The following is a 16,438-nucleotide window of genomic DNA, read 5'->3' as shown; positions in this document are numbered from 1 at the left end:
AAAATTGGTCGTTTTTATTTGTATAGAGAGAATCATTTTTGCACTTATTTTTCGGAAAATTCTGAATTTTGAGTTAGCGTTGATATTGTGCAAAATTTAAAACTGTAACATGCTTTCACGCTTTGCTACACTGACCAATCATACCTAAAAGTGTGATCACAGATTGACAGAAGGCATGTAACATACATTATAGATACAGTCAAAAGATACGTCACTGCGGTAATTATCAGTTAATAAATAGAATTACAAGACGAAGTATGTACGAACTATATGTACAACGAATGCATTTTTTTTTCTTTGGAAATCCTGCGACACACTTCGAGAAGATAAATTAAAAAGAACATATGTGTAATATTTGGGTGGGAGTATCTCCCAGATTAATGTAAATGAAAAATTAATATTTTCTTTTACGTCGGGTTTCTCGTTTTAACGAGAGCAAAAATTTCTCATAATGTAGAAATTTAGAAATAATCATCACGAGACAAACTATTCATTATACGGATAACATAGTAAATTTTTTTCTTCCTTTTTTATGGATAATATTGAAATTCAAGCATAGTTGTTATTAGTATTTTGGGTATTATTATGTTTCCTGTTTCAAACGAGATACTATGTTTATTAAATACGATACTAAATTTCAGTCGTAAGTCCTTCGCTGAACAGGAATTTTGATCCTTAATTTTTCAACATTTCTCGCGATGTTTCCTAGTGTACACATACAATATTAGCGTATTTCTTTTAATAAAATTCATATACTTCTTTAATATATTTAGTACAGTTTTTCCATCTCTTTCGTTTTTTCGGAAATGTTTTTTTCTGACAGTCTTCATCGTAGAACTTTTCATGTGTGTGATTGAAATTAATGAAGATATTATATACAGGGCGATCCATAATTGTATATAAAATTTTTCTATGAAGTATTTATATAGAATTAAGAATCATCCTGTATCTAATAATTAATAACACTTTTCTGTAGTAATATAGGTCAGATGGAAAATGTTATACAAAATTGTGGTGTAAAGAATGTAATCTTATTAGAGGAATTGCGAAGGAAGTTCTGGTCAATTAGAATTTTCTACGATTTTCTAAAATCTGCGTCGAATTTTCCTTCAAAACGACTTCCACTCTATAATGGTATTAATCCTTCAGTGATAAAGTACTAAAATGGTAAAATACTATAAATACAAACGCGTTAAATACACGGATGTTTTACTTTCTCTGTGTGCAATTTCAACATTGTACGTTTTACTTTGTTTCAAATAGCAAAATATAGACTTTGTTTCTGTAAGAAATAAATTAATTTGCAGTCGCGGAAGGAAGGAAATTGAAATAAATATTTATGAAGTACAATATCGACTAACAGTATTATAGAAATTTCTCCACTGTGATAGGGATAGGAATCTAAAGTAAGTCGTACTTATATCGTAAACCTGAATACGTTTATATTAAAGAGGCGCATCCGGGTGTGCAAGATCCGCTTGATAAAAGAACTTCTAAACTAAATTAACTCGTCGACTTCGGAGTTTGGAACTTTCAGATCTTCAGGGTGCGAGAAAAACTTTCTCCGATTAGCTTCGAGCGTTAAATACAGGTAGATTGTGTAACTTGAACAATTAGTTGCAAGAATTTTGTAATTAAATCCTGCTCTTACGCTAAATTAACTCGAAGAGCTTGACTGGAAAATTTAATAATGAAAATGTAGACAGGCTGTTCAATTTTCCATTTTTCTACGCGATTTTCCCCTAAACCGTCACCCTATGACAATAAAAGAATTGTTTTATCACTTCTCTCGTGGAAATTAGAAACTTTTCTATGAAGTGAAAAATACTTTTATCTGTAGACAGAAAAAAGAAATACGTAACGTGTAGTTACGGACGTCGTTTGTAGCTCGCCTAAAGCACGTAAATTCAGATTTATCTCAGCCGAGAGGGTCTTTTGAATCACGAGTTAATCCTATTTGGATTACACCTTTTACAATTTCCTTGTACGTTCAAATAATCCGATTTTCTATTAGATTAAATACGTAGTTACAGAGAGTAACACCTAACTTGCGCGATAGAAATTGTAACCTGCCAAAATCTTAATTTATACTGATGATTTAAGAGAAACATAGTAAAATTAATTAAAATTGTTCCCTGTAATTTATTATTCTGATAATTTGTGCTACTTCTGGAAAGTATATGCATTAAATCTTAAGACACGGATAAAATCCTTCCTTTCTTAGCATTTGTCGTGGACATTAAGGTTTCCTGGAACGGTTCATACATCAACGCCTTACAGTTCAATACTAGGTGTTGCAACAGTTTCATTTTTCGAAGAATTTATTGCGCTAAATTAACCATAATTTCGAGCTTAACGTCCACGAAACTACCCTCTACTTCCATGAAACTTAAATCATGTGCACCGTAAGGGTCTAAAGTGTATCAGCGTAAATTGCTGCACCAGTATGAGAATATTACATGACTAACCACTTCCATCGGGACTTTATCCAGGCACTAAGATATTATCAGAGAACCTCTTGGCTGAGATCTTCATTCTTGATATTGCAACTGTATTGTGCATCGCAATCGGATAATGCAAGGCGGTTAAAGATAACCGATTCTTGGGGTAGATAGCACAGTGAAGATCAGAAATTAATCTTTTTTCCTTGCAACTTTTTTGCTAAATTGCACTTCCTATGCACCAAATATTCTGCAATTAAAATCGTGCACACTAACGAGACACATAATATCTGTCATAAAAAAATAGAAATTCTACTGGTTTTGTATAAAAAAACTAAAGTACTAGACTCTTTGTATAGAGCTTTTTCTTCAGCTCTTGGATTAATTGGAGGAAATGATAAACAAATCAAAGAATGCATTTTCTTGGATATGTAGCATCGTAAAGCAGTCAACTCTTGGAAGAGCTCAGATGGAAGAGTACAGACGGAAGCTGGAAAAATTTGCTTAGCATTAGAATGATAGCAGGATAAAATTTCCAATGGACGGCGATTGCCAGTTTCAGCGTCAATCACAATCATTTAAATATTTTCTTTCGATGCTCGCGTCAGACGTAGCACACATCTGAGTTCTATCAACAACTGGACAATATCTATATCGAATGTAGAAGAGTAAATTATACAAAGCCTTAGTGCCAAAATAGTAGTAGCCACCCTTCGCTATAAAGCTTTTTGTGAATAAACTCTGTTGATCAGAAAAGCGAAACATAAATCCTCTGAATGTACATGTCTGTACAAAAAGTATAAAAGCTATGGAGCAGAGATACAAAAAATAAGTACAGGAACAAAATATCTGTAGATGGAAACGTATGTTGCGGGAGTACGAGAATCATTCAAAAGAAAGTGTCATTGAACACCCACTAATACCTATTGTTACAAACTCAATAGTGTTGAATTACTAGGATTTTAAGATTTCTATTAGGCTATAAAATTTCTACTTTCTAAAATAATCCCAAGTATCAAGAAACATCAGCTGTCTGAAGTTTGAATGATCCTCAATATCCAGCAACTTTCCCAAACATCGTCATATTCCTAAGAATTCCTAACTGCATGAACACGTCGATGCATCAATCGGAAGGTACCCAAGATAGACCCCACGAACATAAAAATTCCTATAGAAACATCCCCGAATGAATAGCGAGGGCGTCCAAGGAAGAAGCAGCCTGCAGACTCAAAACGAAGGGAGAAGTTTTTACTGGACGGCGATCGTTTGCAGCGACGAGGATGTAACCTTTTATAAGTATCCCGATCGTCAAACATGGTGTTCATTTTAGAGCTCGTAAACGTCACGTCCGTTGGGTCTGCTTACGGTTGGTCGACACGTCGGGCTCGCATACGAATGGATAATGTGAACCCTGAGGCGCACGTCGCTGGTATTCCTGGCTCCTTCGCCGCGCGTTCTCCTCGAGAAACTCACCGTGGTCTTGCAGCAGCAATAATGGAAAAGCTTCACGTAAGCGCTGCGGAAGTGTCGATCGGCCACGCAGTAGAGGAGGTTGTTGAAGCAGGACTTGGAGAGGGCGAACCAGGCCGAATTGTAGAGGGCGCGGGCGCTAATCGGATGGAAGGAGTTTAGGCAAACAGCGATGCCGAATGGCAACCAGAAGATCACGAACATTAGGTAACTGTATATGTTCGCCTTGGTGAGCTCGTAGTCCCATGAGAAGGCAACCGGCGGTTTGTACGAACCCCTGGTGGCGTGTCTGACACGGATCACCAGCTTGACGTAGAGGAAGGTGGTCATTAGGATCGGCACACCTACGAGAAGAATAGCCCCGATTATCTGCTCAAGGGCTATCCCGCTAAATCGCCGACGACAGAAGTCTGGACCCACGTCCAGGGATGATTGCAGGACCACCGCCATCACGGATACCAGCCACACGCTGATGATCGTTGCTGTCACACGGCTCGGTGTCAGTGCGGCGTACCTGGAAACAGCATCAGTGTGAGACAGATACAATTCTGGGATAAGAGTGTAACACATGTGGACTAGTGTTAGGTCCTTTGAGGATATGAGATAAATGTCCTAATACCTGGACGATTAAGGCGTTAGATGTCCCAACAAGTGGGTGGCCTAGAAAGGCATGTCTGGACACCTGACGCTCAGGAAGCTGAATTTACGATACTATTTTTGTTTTTTTAATTAGGTATATTAGTATTGAAATTGTTCAGGTACCAGGACATCTGTCTTATGTCCACACATGTGCTACCTTTTTATCCAGGAGTGTACATATGGTATATACCACCGAATGTAAAGGAGGACCTAACGGAATTAGCATCTTGAAATATGCTGCTCGATATTGGAAGCTTTTCGATGTTCATCGAGTAGACGACACGGAAGGACCAATGTAAATGGAAATGAATAAGAGTCACAAGAACGTAGACAATTTTAAGGCAAACTGGAGACATGGGCGTCGAGTATTCATGGAATTTGAAGTATTAAGAGAAGAACTAACGACGCCTGCTATTATCTTATAGAGGAGCTTTGAGGCTATTCGCGTCAGGGTACATACGGGTTCCGAAATTCTGTCCTTTTGGCTGCGAATTCCAAGGAGTTAAGCTGGGGGATCGACCCGCACAGAATGCGAAACGAGCCACTCAATCGTGTCAGCGTTGAGAAGACCACAAGAGCAAATCCACATCAAAGTCGGAGTGTCAAAAGAGATTCGTAACGTGGCATTAGTCGAAACAGCCCTCCGATCGAGCGTACCACGATTGTCACCGAGCTCGTTTTTCGGCTCAATAACCTATCGACTGTTAATGGGATATGACGTAACACTGTCTACGATTTTCACGCGAAAATGTCACACCCTATTTCGCCGCGCTTATATGGGCCCGGGTTACGTAAAACGATACGAAGCTATTTCCTCGGGAACTAATGGAAATGGCGAGAAAATTATTTGTTGATATTTCACGGCTCGTTGGGCTCCTCTTTGTGACATATACTGGGCTTGCTATAGAACTGCCCTCAGGGGGTAGATGGGTATTTCTGCTATCTTTTTAAACGAGACAGCTCCATAAATCCTTACATTTTTAATACTGTCAGCCGAGAATGGATTACACTGATTCGAAAAACACGTTTGGTATGTCTCGCTATGTGTAGAAAGCTAGGGGTACATTTTATAACAGGTGATAGCAGAAAAGGATGTATGAAAGAATTCAATATTTTAAGCTTAATTTAATATCTGATACTATGTAAGTATCAGTTTATTGAAAGCTAGAATTTTTAATTATTTGAGTATTTGAATTTTTGAATATTTGAATATTTGAATATTTGAATTTTTGAATATTTGAATTTTTGAATTTTCAAATATTTGAATTTTTGAATTTTCAAATATTTGAATTTTTGAATATTTGAATTTTTGAATTTTTAAATATTTGAATTTTTGAATTTCTGTAACTGTTATATTTGAAATATTTTTCATTTTCTCAAGCTTCTCATTCCAAAAATAGAACTGACAGTCATTGAAATTTCTATCTCTCGGCACTCACAGTTTTGCGAGTAGAAAACAATAGTGCATTTACGAACCTGTTCAAACTTACCAGAACTCGTTAAATTCTGCATTGACAAATTAACGAAGCAAACTAACTTGGTTATTGCGGCGCTCTATAGATAGCAAAGGTTAGAGTGATATGCATTGTGTTGATTTGATTTTCGTCTTGCAAGACACTGTTTGAACCGTAACTTATTTCCAGACTATTGTGACCAAAGTGTAAAAGTATGTCACTGAAATGCTGATACAGAGCATATAATTCATAAGACCTGACTGCTAGCCCAATACGTCATCTAAAAATATTAACACACGAATACAATTGGACTTTATCCAATGTAGGAGGAGTAATTGAAACGCTATCGTTCTTTTTATCGACCTTCTTTGTTCGGTACGTCTAATTCACTGTGATATTAATCTTGAATATAAATGAAGACAGCCGAATTGCAGAGTATGCTGCAGAAGCAGTTACTCTTCAGCTATTGTTCTTCGGACACAGTAACGCGAGGTGCAGTTCCTCTACAAAGAATATAAAGATGCTTTCTAAATATACGTAGATTCATATGAAAATTGGAGTAGCTGATAACGTAGCCAAAAGTATCATAAAAGCAACATGCCTTCTTTGTTTCTTGTGACTCGAAATGTTCCTTATCAACGGTCCTAAAATACATACATATGTTATTCGCTAGAGTGCACTGCTGTTCGTTAAAAAATACTAGTTCCACTAACACTGGAGTTACGTAACCAGAATGAATGCAGAAAAGCCCCCTTTCGCTGAAAATCGAGACAGTTTTTCAGCGAAGTTGAAGCAATGAGATAGTAGAATATTTCTCTCTAGGGTATACTATGTAACGAAAAACACAAACATTCGGATATTCCCAAAATCCTTTTAAATATGTATATGTAGATTCAACAGGGGACGCTAGATTTCTACGAACTTTTTTGAAATTCTAAATTCTCGTGCATTTGTTCTCTCTTTTCTTTCTCTCTCTCTTTTTTTTTGGTACATCTAAGAGGAATATGTGTAAATGTGTGCGCCTGTCTGCATGCAGGTGGATCTTCCGTAGATCAGTAGCTATGACATAGCTATACGTGCACATTTAAGCTCCGCTTGAAAAGCCCTTTAATCCCTTGTGACCATAGCGCCGTAGGCAACAATAGTGCTTGGAATTACGACCGCTTCTGTTAATGTTTGCCGAAGCAAAAGGTGAAGCGGACCAGCGGACAATCGATGCTAGGCGTTTCCCGAACAACGATATTCCTTCTTTAAATAACGTGAGCCCTCGTCCGAATGTTAATGTTCCACGTATCTATTCCTTCCATTGTTCGAATATTTGATTCTCTTTGAACTATCAGCTACCTGATTATTAAAATTCACTTTACAATATTAGCAAGGTAGATATGGATGGCTCCATAGATATTGATTTTAGTGAACTTTGATAGCTTGATTGTAACACCTCTGATGAATACGGCATAGGTCAGAGAAAGGCTCTTTTATGGTCTATTTGAAGATTAGATTCATTTTTCCTACTAAATTAGCTTCTCTTAAAATTATACTAATATTTTTTATTTTTTATTCTCTAAATTAAATACGAGATACATAATTTAACTTAATTGAAAAATTACTCTTTAAATATATCTCAGAAATGGAATATCGACGCGTAATGGGTTGAAATTCGATATGAAAATAATTGTCGCAATATTTTCTGATCTACGTAATCTACAATATCCCACGGTATCTAGTAAAAGTTAAAATCAATATTTACAGTGTTATCAAAGGGGTTCCCATTACGTGCTCTATTGTTAAGTCTAGATGGTTTAATCATCGGGGTGGTAATGCAATATTTAATTACATTTCCTTCCTCTACGTGTATTCGTCGTTAATGGTTTGTATATTTGTGCACGCTAGTGTGTTGCAATCTCGTATGCTTCAATTTTCAACTGTTACAGTGTAAAAAGGTTCGATTAAAAGTGATCGAAGTGTGATCTCTAATCAAATGGTGATAAATATGTGCAAAAGAGGAGGAATGTTCTCATGCAACCTATTTCTGTATTTCACTGCTAAAATCTATGTTTTAAAATCTGAAGATAACAAAGAATGGACGATATTTAAAATTGGAGTATTTTTTTCTTTTTTTTTTAAGTCAAGTGAGAGAGTAGTTTCAAACGTCTGAATGTGACATGTTTTCAAAGGTTTAAAAGCTAAATATGCAAACGTGGACCCTGCAATCGTAGATAATGAACTTTTATTTGTCGAAATGTTGTAATTTTCTAATTGGCTAGTGTCACAGTAACGTTTGTTACGTTCTAATCTCACTGAGGGTGCATCATATGCTAATCGGTTTAACTGGTAATCGGATTAGAATTTGACTACGTTAGAAACGGTCGTTTTAACTTGTTGAAAATTGTTAAAAACTGTAAAAAGTATTGATTAAAATTAGCAATCAAATTTATGCAAGCTGCTCTCAAATATTATTCGATTTCAATACTTATCGATTTCACCTGCGCAAGAACGAATTTTCTACGATTAACGCAACAACTATATTACACAATATTATATAAATTTTTAAATCAAAGGAAGCGAGGAGATAAAAGCAAGACTCGTAAATTGTTTGATTCATTATAAAAGAAATAACTCTTTCATTCATACCGTTACCTTCAATTCCTCTCTTTTTAATGAGCATGTAATCAAAGAATCATTCAACGAGATATTATTTTAGTAAATTTTTCGGCTTCATGCATATAGGATGTCTAAAAAATGTATTCAACAAATTTTCTTTTTTTTTTAATTAGTTAGGACAATTAGTTGCAATATCTCCAAATGGCCGATTGATAAAGTATCGCTATTTTCTGTTGATTTCATCCCTTCTTTTGACGTTCTAAGCATGTCAGTGACTTTCGAAGTTGATTAGAGAGAACGACCTAATATTAATTCGAGTTTCTGTAAGTAGAATTTCATTATCCTTACCTTTCGGGTGGCAGACACAGACGAGTATAATTTTCAGCAGCTATCGTAGCTAACGTTAGCACTGTGACCAGAAAGCAGAGAGCCTCGAGGGTCCACTCAAATCGGCATGTGCTTAATGACTCTTCATGCCCTGCCAGAATCACAATCACCGATACTGGTATCACGAGGCCTGTTACTAAGAGGTCTGCTAATGCAACATTCACTAGAAATGCATTCCCTGGAACAGGAAAATTCAAGCTTTAATCGAATGACATAATTGAAAACCATTTTCAAGCAGGACTTCAAAAATTGAGAAAAAAAGAAAAGAAGAACAATTACAATTATTATTAAAATTAAAAGACACTGTTTAGAGTTGGATGAATATTGATCCTTGCAAAAAGCTGCATGTTCATAATTTAAATAGTTTACTGAATTTCAATCTGCTAAGATCATCAACTTAATCAGTACATCTTCTACAATTCACAAAACCCCGAGAAAACAATCATATGAAGAAACAGCATTATTACGCGTGATATTGATTCAAACGAATCGATACCTTGATTGCTGATAGAAACGCAAAGGATGGCGCCACGTGCCGAACTATGTCAAGTGTACAAATTGGAAATTATGCTTATCGACAAACTAACTGCCATTCCTAAGCTAACTTCCCATTAGTCTCCCTAATCCAGCGCTAAATATATTAGTATCGTGTGTCGACGTCGTAAATTATTACACTAATGGAGTCCATACCTTCTACACTGTCAAGATTCACATTTGCATCAATGAACTTCAGTTGCTACTGATAAAAACCAGTTGTAACGAGACAGTATTCTGGTTTTGCGGTCTAGTTAGCAGGAATGATATCTCTTCATGACAAAATCTGTTATCCAGTGACTACCTACTGTCCAAAACGATAACATTCTCTCGGAAATTAAAACGCCTTCGTGATATCATCGGCTGTTAACATTGTCAGAAGACTTGCTCTCGTTCATAACTTTCAAGGTAAACTTCAAAGTAATTTCGATTGCTTATCGAAGTACATTAATACGTTATATTGGTCGCTAACTTACATGTCACGTGCTCCGAACGTCAGCACGTTCTTAATCTCGTTTAAACTCAAGGAAGATTTACGCACGATGCAGCAGTTAGATGAAACTATCATCGAATAAATTGCACGCACTACTTGAACACTCGAGTCGAGCCCACTTCAGATTCTGCTTAATGGGATGTAATTTCACTGGCTCGTTTGAGCCATGCAATAGAAGTCACTTTTAAAGCCCTATCAGACGCTGAACAAAACCTTGTCGAGCGTTGGTGAATTAATCATCTGCCCCAGCGATTCTGCTGGTTGGTAATTAGACTCTTCGAGATGTTATTTACGTGGCAAAAAACGATCGATACGAGGAATTATGCAAATGCTTTTCTTCTGCGCCCATCTCTTCCTGAGCTTTCGCTATTCTAAGATCCATTGTGTCCAATGGATCTCTCAGATACCGCTGGTATTCATTAGTACGTCGAATGGAGGATTCGCGTTTTTCTACCGAATTCACACATAGCTTTTGATGAATCTTTCGTTAGTTTTTGTGACGGACGCTGAAGCTGTTGAAATGCAAGCGTCGTCGGTCCCTTTGTTCGTAACATGTTAAAATCGGAGATGGGTTGTATCTGGCTTTTGTTTGACCCACAGGTTTCGTGTTCCTTTATCCGTGAAAATGTCTGTTTAATTGCTCGTATTCTCTCACTTCTTTTTGACGATTGTTTTCGACAAAGATAACTGTCCAAATTGGGAAATAAAAAGTTTGCACGATAGAATTTTGCTAGCTACGAAGGGCGTGCTACAATGAATCGTTACATGTATATTTTTTTCGATTAAAAAATTGGGATTGATGAATAGTTTAAAACTCTTACATTTACTGAAACTGACCTAAATATTTGACAGAATAAAAATTGAAAAAACAGAGCACTCTGAATATCGAGATAAAAATAATGAAAGTTAAGCTAGGAAGGAACTAATTACATTAAAACAAAAATTGTTATCTCGACTAGTTCGTCCTCTGATTACTCAGAGCTGCACTCCCGCGCTCCTGTATTTCAATTACACTTGTGGTTAAAAGCTCATTTATATTCTAACGACGTTAAAGAATAAAAAGTGTCTCACCAGGAACTCTTAAATATTCTACCCTACGTTCACGTGTATCAACCCACAATTCGAGTTTCCATTTCGTTAAAAACTCCTTCGAAGCTAAATATTTTCACGTGAAAAGTCGAAGAAAACAAGAATTCTGAAAGAACCAATACCATTCTCTCAGCAAACAAGTAACGAACAGAGCCAACAGTGGAACAAGTGCTACATTTTGAACGCCTCGGGGCAATGGACAGGTCCGAAGAAAATCGATCGCTGTCACCCGAGGACGTATGCGAGTTTCGACGCTACTGCGAAGAACTCCTCGTAAAGAAGGATTTCCGTGGCAGCCTGGCTCCTTTCTTCCTCGGTGCAGACTGAACGGAGGCATATTTATATTTATTGGTATTGTCAGAGTGAAATTACGAAATTGTTACGGACGATCAGGAGTTCCTCCTCGTTACGCAGACACTGATGACCTCGCCTTGGTTCATATCGGCAGGAAGAACCTGAAGAGCTGCGTACGAGGAAGTTTATTGCCGAGGTAACGACGGAAACCGAACGAAATTTTCCTGCTGAATCGTCTGGACTGCACGAAACTTAGAATTATTTACGTCCCCATCAGGATTCGCGTGAAACGAGCTGGTAGTAAAAATCCCTGAAGTTTGAGGAGTTGAACAAGTGTGGAAGGTGAACAAGGAAATGGCAGACATTCGAAAACTGTTCAGTTTAGTGGACAATCATTTTCATTGATTTGCTTACAATTAGTGGAGCTGGAGTTCTATGGATACCTGTAATAAGATTTCTGAGAAGGAGCTTTATTTGTCCTAGGAATGCTGGGACATAACGATTCGATAAATATAAAAGGTGATCCCAGTTATCGTGGAAGTAAAAATGGAGGAGTCAGAGAGCATTTCCTTCCTTACTATTATCCTTCTCGACGCCATATCCATGCGTAGGAGGGTTTTGTCCCTTTACACATGGGAGCAAGGAAAAGGATTTTTCCACAATGAGAGATAAAAAGGAACGATTTCACAAAAGAGCGTCGGATGACCATGTTCCGTTAGATGGGTTTTCTCTCCGTCAAAGAAATCTTTATACCCATGGGAGAATTCATATTCTACATGTCCTGGACAAATATTTATTAAGTCGAAGATTAAATTCTTCTCTCAGTTTACATGATTTCTCAAACAGGTTAATATTTTGAATTAGAAGCTGGATAAAGTCTGACAATGTTCTTGTAGAAGCAATGCCATATATAGGCATACAGTAATGCATATCTTGCACAAAGCCTTTGTTCACTCCAGAGGAAACGACTTTTAAATTCTACCATGAGTACCATTTTAGCTTTAAAAAATGTCCTACTTTTTAGAATGGTTTCCACTAGACCCACTTGCAGACTAGCTTTATTTTATATTTAGATAAGAATCAGAAGCTGGGGAACGATATTAGATTTAAATCAATATATTCTTGAGTTACAATGGTGATAAAAAAAAAGTAGAAAATATATGAGTTTGATCACAATGAACGCGATTCCTGTGGAAAACCCTTCACCTATAAATTATGAAGAAGAAAAGCGTATCCGTACCTCGTTTTTTGAGTTGATCTTCAACCACCACCGCGGAAATCATGAAGACGTTACCAACACTACCGCCGACAGCCATCGACGCTAACAAAAGGAGCCTCGCCACCCTGGACCACGCTGACGATAGGGTCACAGGAGAAATATCAAGGTCACTGTCCAGAGGATTCTCCGCCTTATCCATTCTTATCATAATTTCAGGTAAGGTGCTCGTTGCAGCTGTGTAGGTCGTCGTCGTCCCGTTCATTCTAAAACTGAAAGGATACGACCATTAATGGATTGGAAAAGCAATCGTCTTTACTGCTCAAGGGTGGAACCTCCCTTAATTGGCATTCAGAGATATCTAAGATATCGCAAAAGTACCGCCAAGTTATATAGCATTCTGGGTTCCGCTTTTCAAGGGAAACATAGCTGTAACAGGAAGATACGATGGGAGGCTAATAAAATTGCGACTTTGCAGTGTCAAAATTTCAGTCGCGCCATATTGCGCCGCGCAGATGTTCCAAACATATTAAAAAGTACTTTGTCATTTTGGGGACCAGCGAAATAACGGTCTCCCTAAAATATGACGTTTTATTTTGCATGCTGCAGTGGACGTTGAAAAAAGTACTTTAACGAAGGGTTCGTTGGAACACGAGCTTGGAAAATATTCCAGTGACGTAACCACGTCAATTCCTCCTGATTTATCGAGTGACAGGACATTGCATATACAAATACCTCCGAAACATACACTATGTCATTTCTTCGCTTACTAATGCGTCTTGTACGAACAAGGCTTGCAAGTTCAATGATGACAACTTAGGACCTGTGGTGTTCACAAAAACAACAACTTAAGTCTAATAATAACTTCGTTTTTTCGGCTGGCTGCCAGTCACAGAAGGAAATTATTTTTCTCTAACATTGTTGAAGACCCTGCAGCGCATAAAATCTACTTTGTGCAGCAGGTTTTTAAATATAAACCATAAAGGAAAGCCACGAGGCTGTAAAATAAATGCCAAAGACGAACGACGCTGGCTACAGAGGAAGTTTTCTTTTTTCTATGTAAACCTCGAAAAATCAGGTGGAGCGCGCTGGACTACTGAAGAAAAAAGAAGGCAATATTGCAGTTCGTTGTCCTTTATCCTTTATTTTTCATTCGTTACATTGACGAACTTCAAAGAGGAGGTTCATAAAGCTCGACTGCAGAGTCTGGCAAAGATACAAGGAACGTTAAAATTTCAATGTCTGTAAACACTCAGCGAAGGAGGAGATCTATTCACTGGTTGTACATAGTCCATTCGTTACCGTTTAAATTGATGAGGTCCGCCTGAATGCGGGCAGATTTAATTCCGTATAGTTTGAACAGTCTCTTTGGAGAACAGGAGATCTCAGGAGGAACAATTAGCGTCCTCGTTGAGATGCAAATTTATCTTAAGCAATTGTGCAGAGTATGTCCCTTGCTCGTTCTTAGACTGTCCAACTATAATTATCCATTTTCCTAATTTAAACTCGATTCTCCATGGTCGAAACTTTTTTCGCCCGTCTAATTGGCTCCGTCTCTACTCGAGCCCCGATTTTTGTCTGGTTTTATGAAATTTAAAACACGACCGACTATCGCGGGGTTTAAAACGGCCAAGGAAACCGTGATGCAACGACTTGATATCGGGTTTTTAAGCCCCCAGAGGGGCTTTGAAGATTAAAGCTGACACGCTGACTAGCCTAATTGTGAGAGTATTGATCAGCCTCTATTTAAAAGATAGTTTGTTGTTTTAATAATCGTTTACTTCCATCGGTTTACGGTCTGCTCTCCTGTCGTCAATTTTAGGGGCGGTTTTACCATTATGGAACAATGTCGATGACTTTGTGGTAACATGCAGCGAACGAAGTAGAATGTGGCCTGTGCATGCCAGGCTTAACGAAACTTCGAACTTAATAGAAGGAGAATTTGAAATAGAATTTTTTGTTTTTATATTAGAAAATACATTGTGTGGGTAATGAGTGAAAATTGGAAATTTGATGAAAATGTTTCACTGAATTTTTAATTTTTTCTGATTCGAGGTTCTTTAAATTTTAATTTACTCACTTCTGAATTACCTCATTAAAAGTAATTCTCTGTGCAAGTGGCATTAAGAATGCGACTTGTTGCATGTCGACAAGAGACATGGTTTTTTAAGTACCCTCTATCTATGCCTGCGGAAGTTTCCAGACTTTATGAGCAGCGTGTATCTTTACCGCGACGTGTATGAATAAGTTACGCTCTGTCTTCGTGATTGCTATCTTTAAAATATCTCTCACTTGTTGCGCGCTTTTTAAATGGAAAAAAACCATAGAATGTCCACCCTGATTAAATGCATAGACCCATGAATATATAAGGGTTGCTGCAATACGTATTTTTCAGGTTCCTAGGGGACATTGAAATTTTACAAAAAAGTATAATTTTAAGGCAAGCCCTTTCACAAGGAATTCTAAAGGCTAATTGTCCTTTGAAACTTGTTCCCCTTTTGGCACCAATGAAGAAACTGGTTTCGAAAGTGGCGTATTCTTCAGCCTAAAATCTCAACGAGGCCTTGTTGCTAGAGCGTTTGTTAGAGGACACATTAGGTCTATTCAGGATAACTCCAAGGCATTCAGATTGCTTTACGTGTCACACGGAAGGTGGAAAACCTTCCGTTTGATGTGGTCACTGCCTTGCCTTGCGTATATGTATAAAGTTTCATGGGATCGATTAAACAGGATGAACAGGATACAATTACAATCGGTAGGTGGCGAATTCGTAATCGATCTCCTTTTTAAACCTTGCATATCGTTTTCAGTTCAAGAGTATATTTCTTGAAATTCTACGTGCTATTTTCACACTTCGTGCATCAATATTTGATATTAAAATATATTTATATTTGTTCATGAAAGTAGGTAATAGAAATTCAAATTTTTTCAGTGTCTTTAAAATAGCATTTTATTATTAATTCAGTAACGAAAGGATCCTAATTTAAAACTACTTATACAAGCTTCAGTAAAAAATGCTTGCTGTGTGTGAAGCGGTTCTTCCTCACGTAAATGCACCCACCCTTTAATTTACACGTTTCATGTCTCTTGACGAGTTTGCGTGACTACCAATGTAGCACTTAAATACTGAGAAATTTCTGATAGGCAGGTAGGGGACGCGATGGAATCACGCGATTATGGAATTTGTCTCGCGAAGAATTTTGCAAATGTCGAGCACGCTTAGCTGCTGTAGAACAGGGAATTACCGAGGCGAGACGTTACGATGTCAGTGGCACATTCGACGCATCCCCGCTACAAAATTCCCGTGGAATCAGTTACTACGAAACTTGGAATCACTTTGAATAAGTATTAACCGAATTTTATAGTTCCATTCAAAGTTCCTCGAATGCGGCGAGTGGTCAGGACGCCTTGAAGTTTTGAAATAAAAGAAATTTTATACGCACTTATACTTCTGAAACTGTTCTTCAGACGTGCCTGTTTGCACATTCGTGTTCGCATAATGGCATATAATGAAACGAATAACGTGCTTCAATCGTTTGATCTTTCACAGTCATAGTTTTCATAATGTTCATGCTTGCGATTCGATGAATTTGAAATTGTGGCATAAGTAATTTCGTGCTCCTGTAGTAATTATGTTATTCTGATAGTTTGTGTGGTATATACAGGGTGTCCCAGTAAAAATTAACACCCTGATTATCTTAGACACCAAAAAAAATAACAGAAAAGTTTGTCCAACAAAAAGAAAATTACTTGGTACTAGAAACTCTTCAGTAACTCCTATAATTTTAAAGATAATCGAGATGCTAATTATTATTAG

General features: G+C 37.4%; 1 protein-coding gene across 2 annotated transcripts in view; it reads right to left on the bottom strand.

Moving 5' to 3' along the window:
* Positions 1–3,767: 3,767 nt before the first annotated feature.
* LOC143188392 (adenosine receptor A1) overlaps positions 3,768–16,438 on the bottom strand; it is a 100,425-nt gene continuing 87,754 nt past the window's right edge. For both annotated transcript variants that reach the window (XM_076392610.1, XM_076392609.1), the window contains 3 exons: positions 12,646–12,893; positions 8,957–9,173; positions 3,768–4,425 (listed from right to left, as the gene is read on the bottom strand). In XM_076392610.1, the coding sequence (XP_076248725.1) occupies positions 3,768–4,425; positions 8,957–9,173; positions 12,646–12,886 (1,116 nt within the window). In that variant the 5' untranslated portion in view covers positions 12,887–12,893. The remainder of the gene's footprint in view (positions 4,426–8,956; positions 9,174–12,645; positions 12,894–16,438) is intronic.

The sequence above is a fragment of the Calliopsis andreniformis genome, chromosome 2 (genome assembly GCF_051401765.1).
Source record: "Calliopsis andreniformis isolate RMS-2024a chromosome 2, iyCalAndr_principal, whole genome shotgun sequence".
In the NCBI taxonomy this organism is placed as follows: Eukaryota; Metazoa; Arthropoda; class Insecta; order Hymenoptera; family Andrenidae; genus Calliopsis; species Calliopsis andreniformis.
Note: the sequence above shows the minus strand (reverse complement) of the source record. Positions and strands in the feature narration are given on the sequence as shown.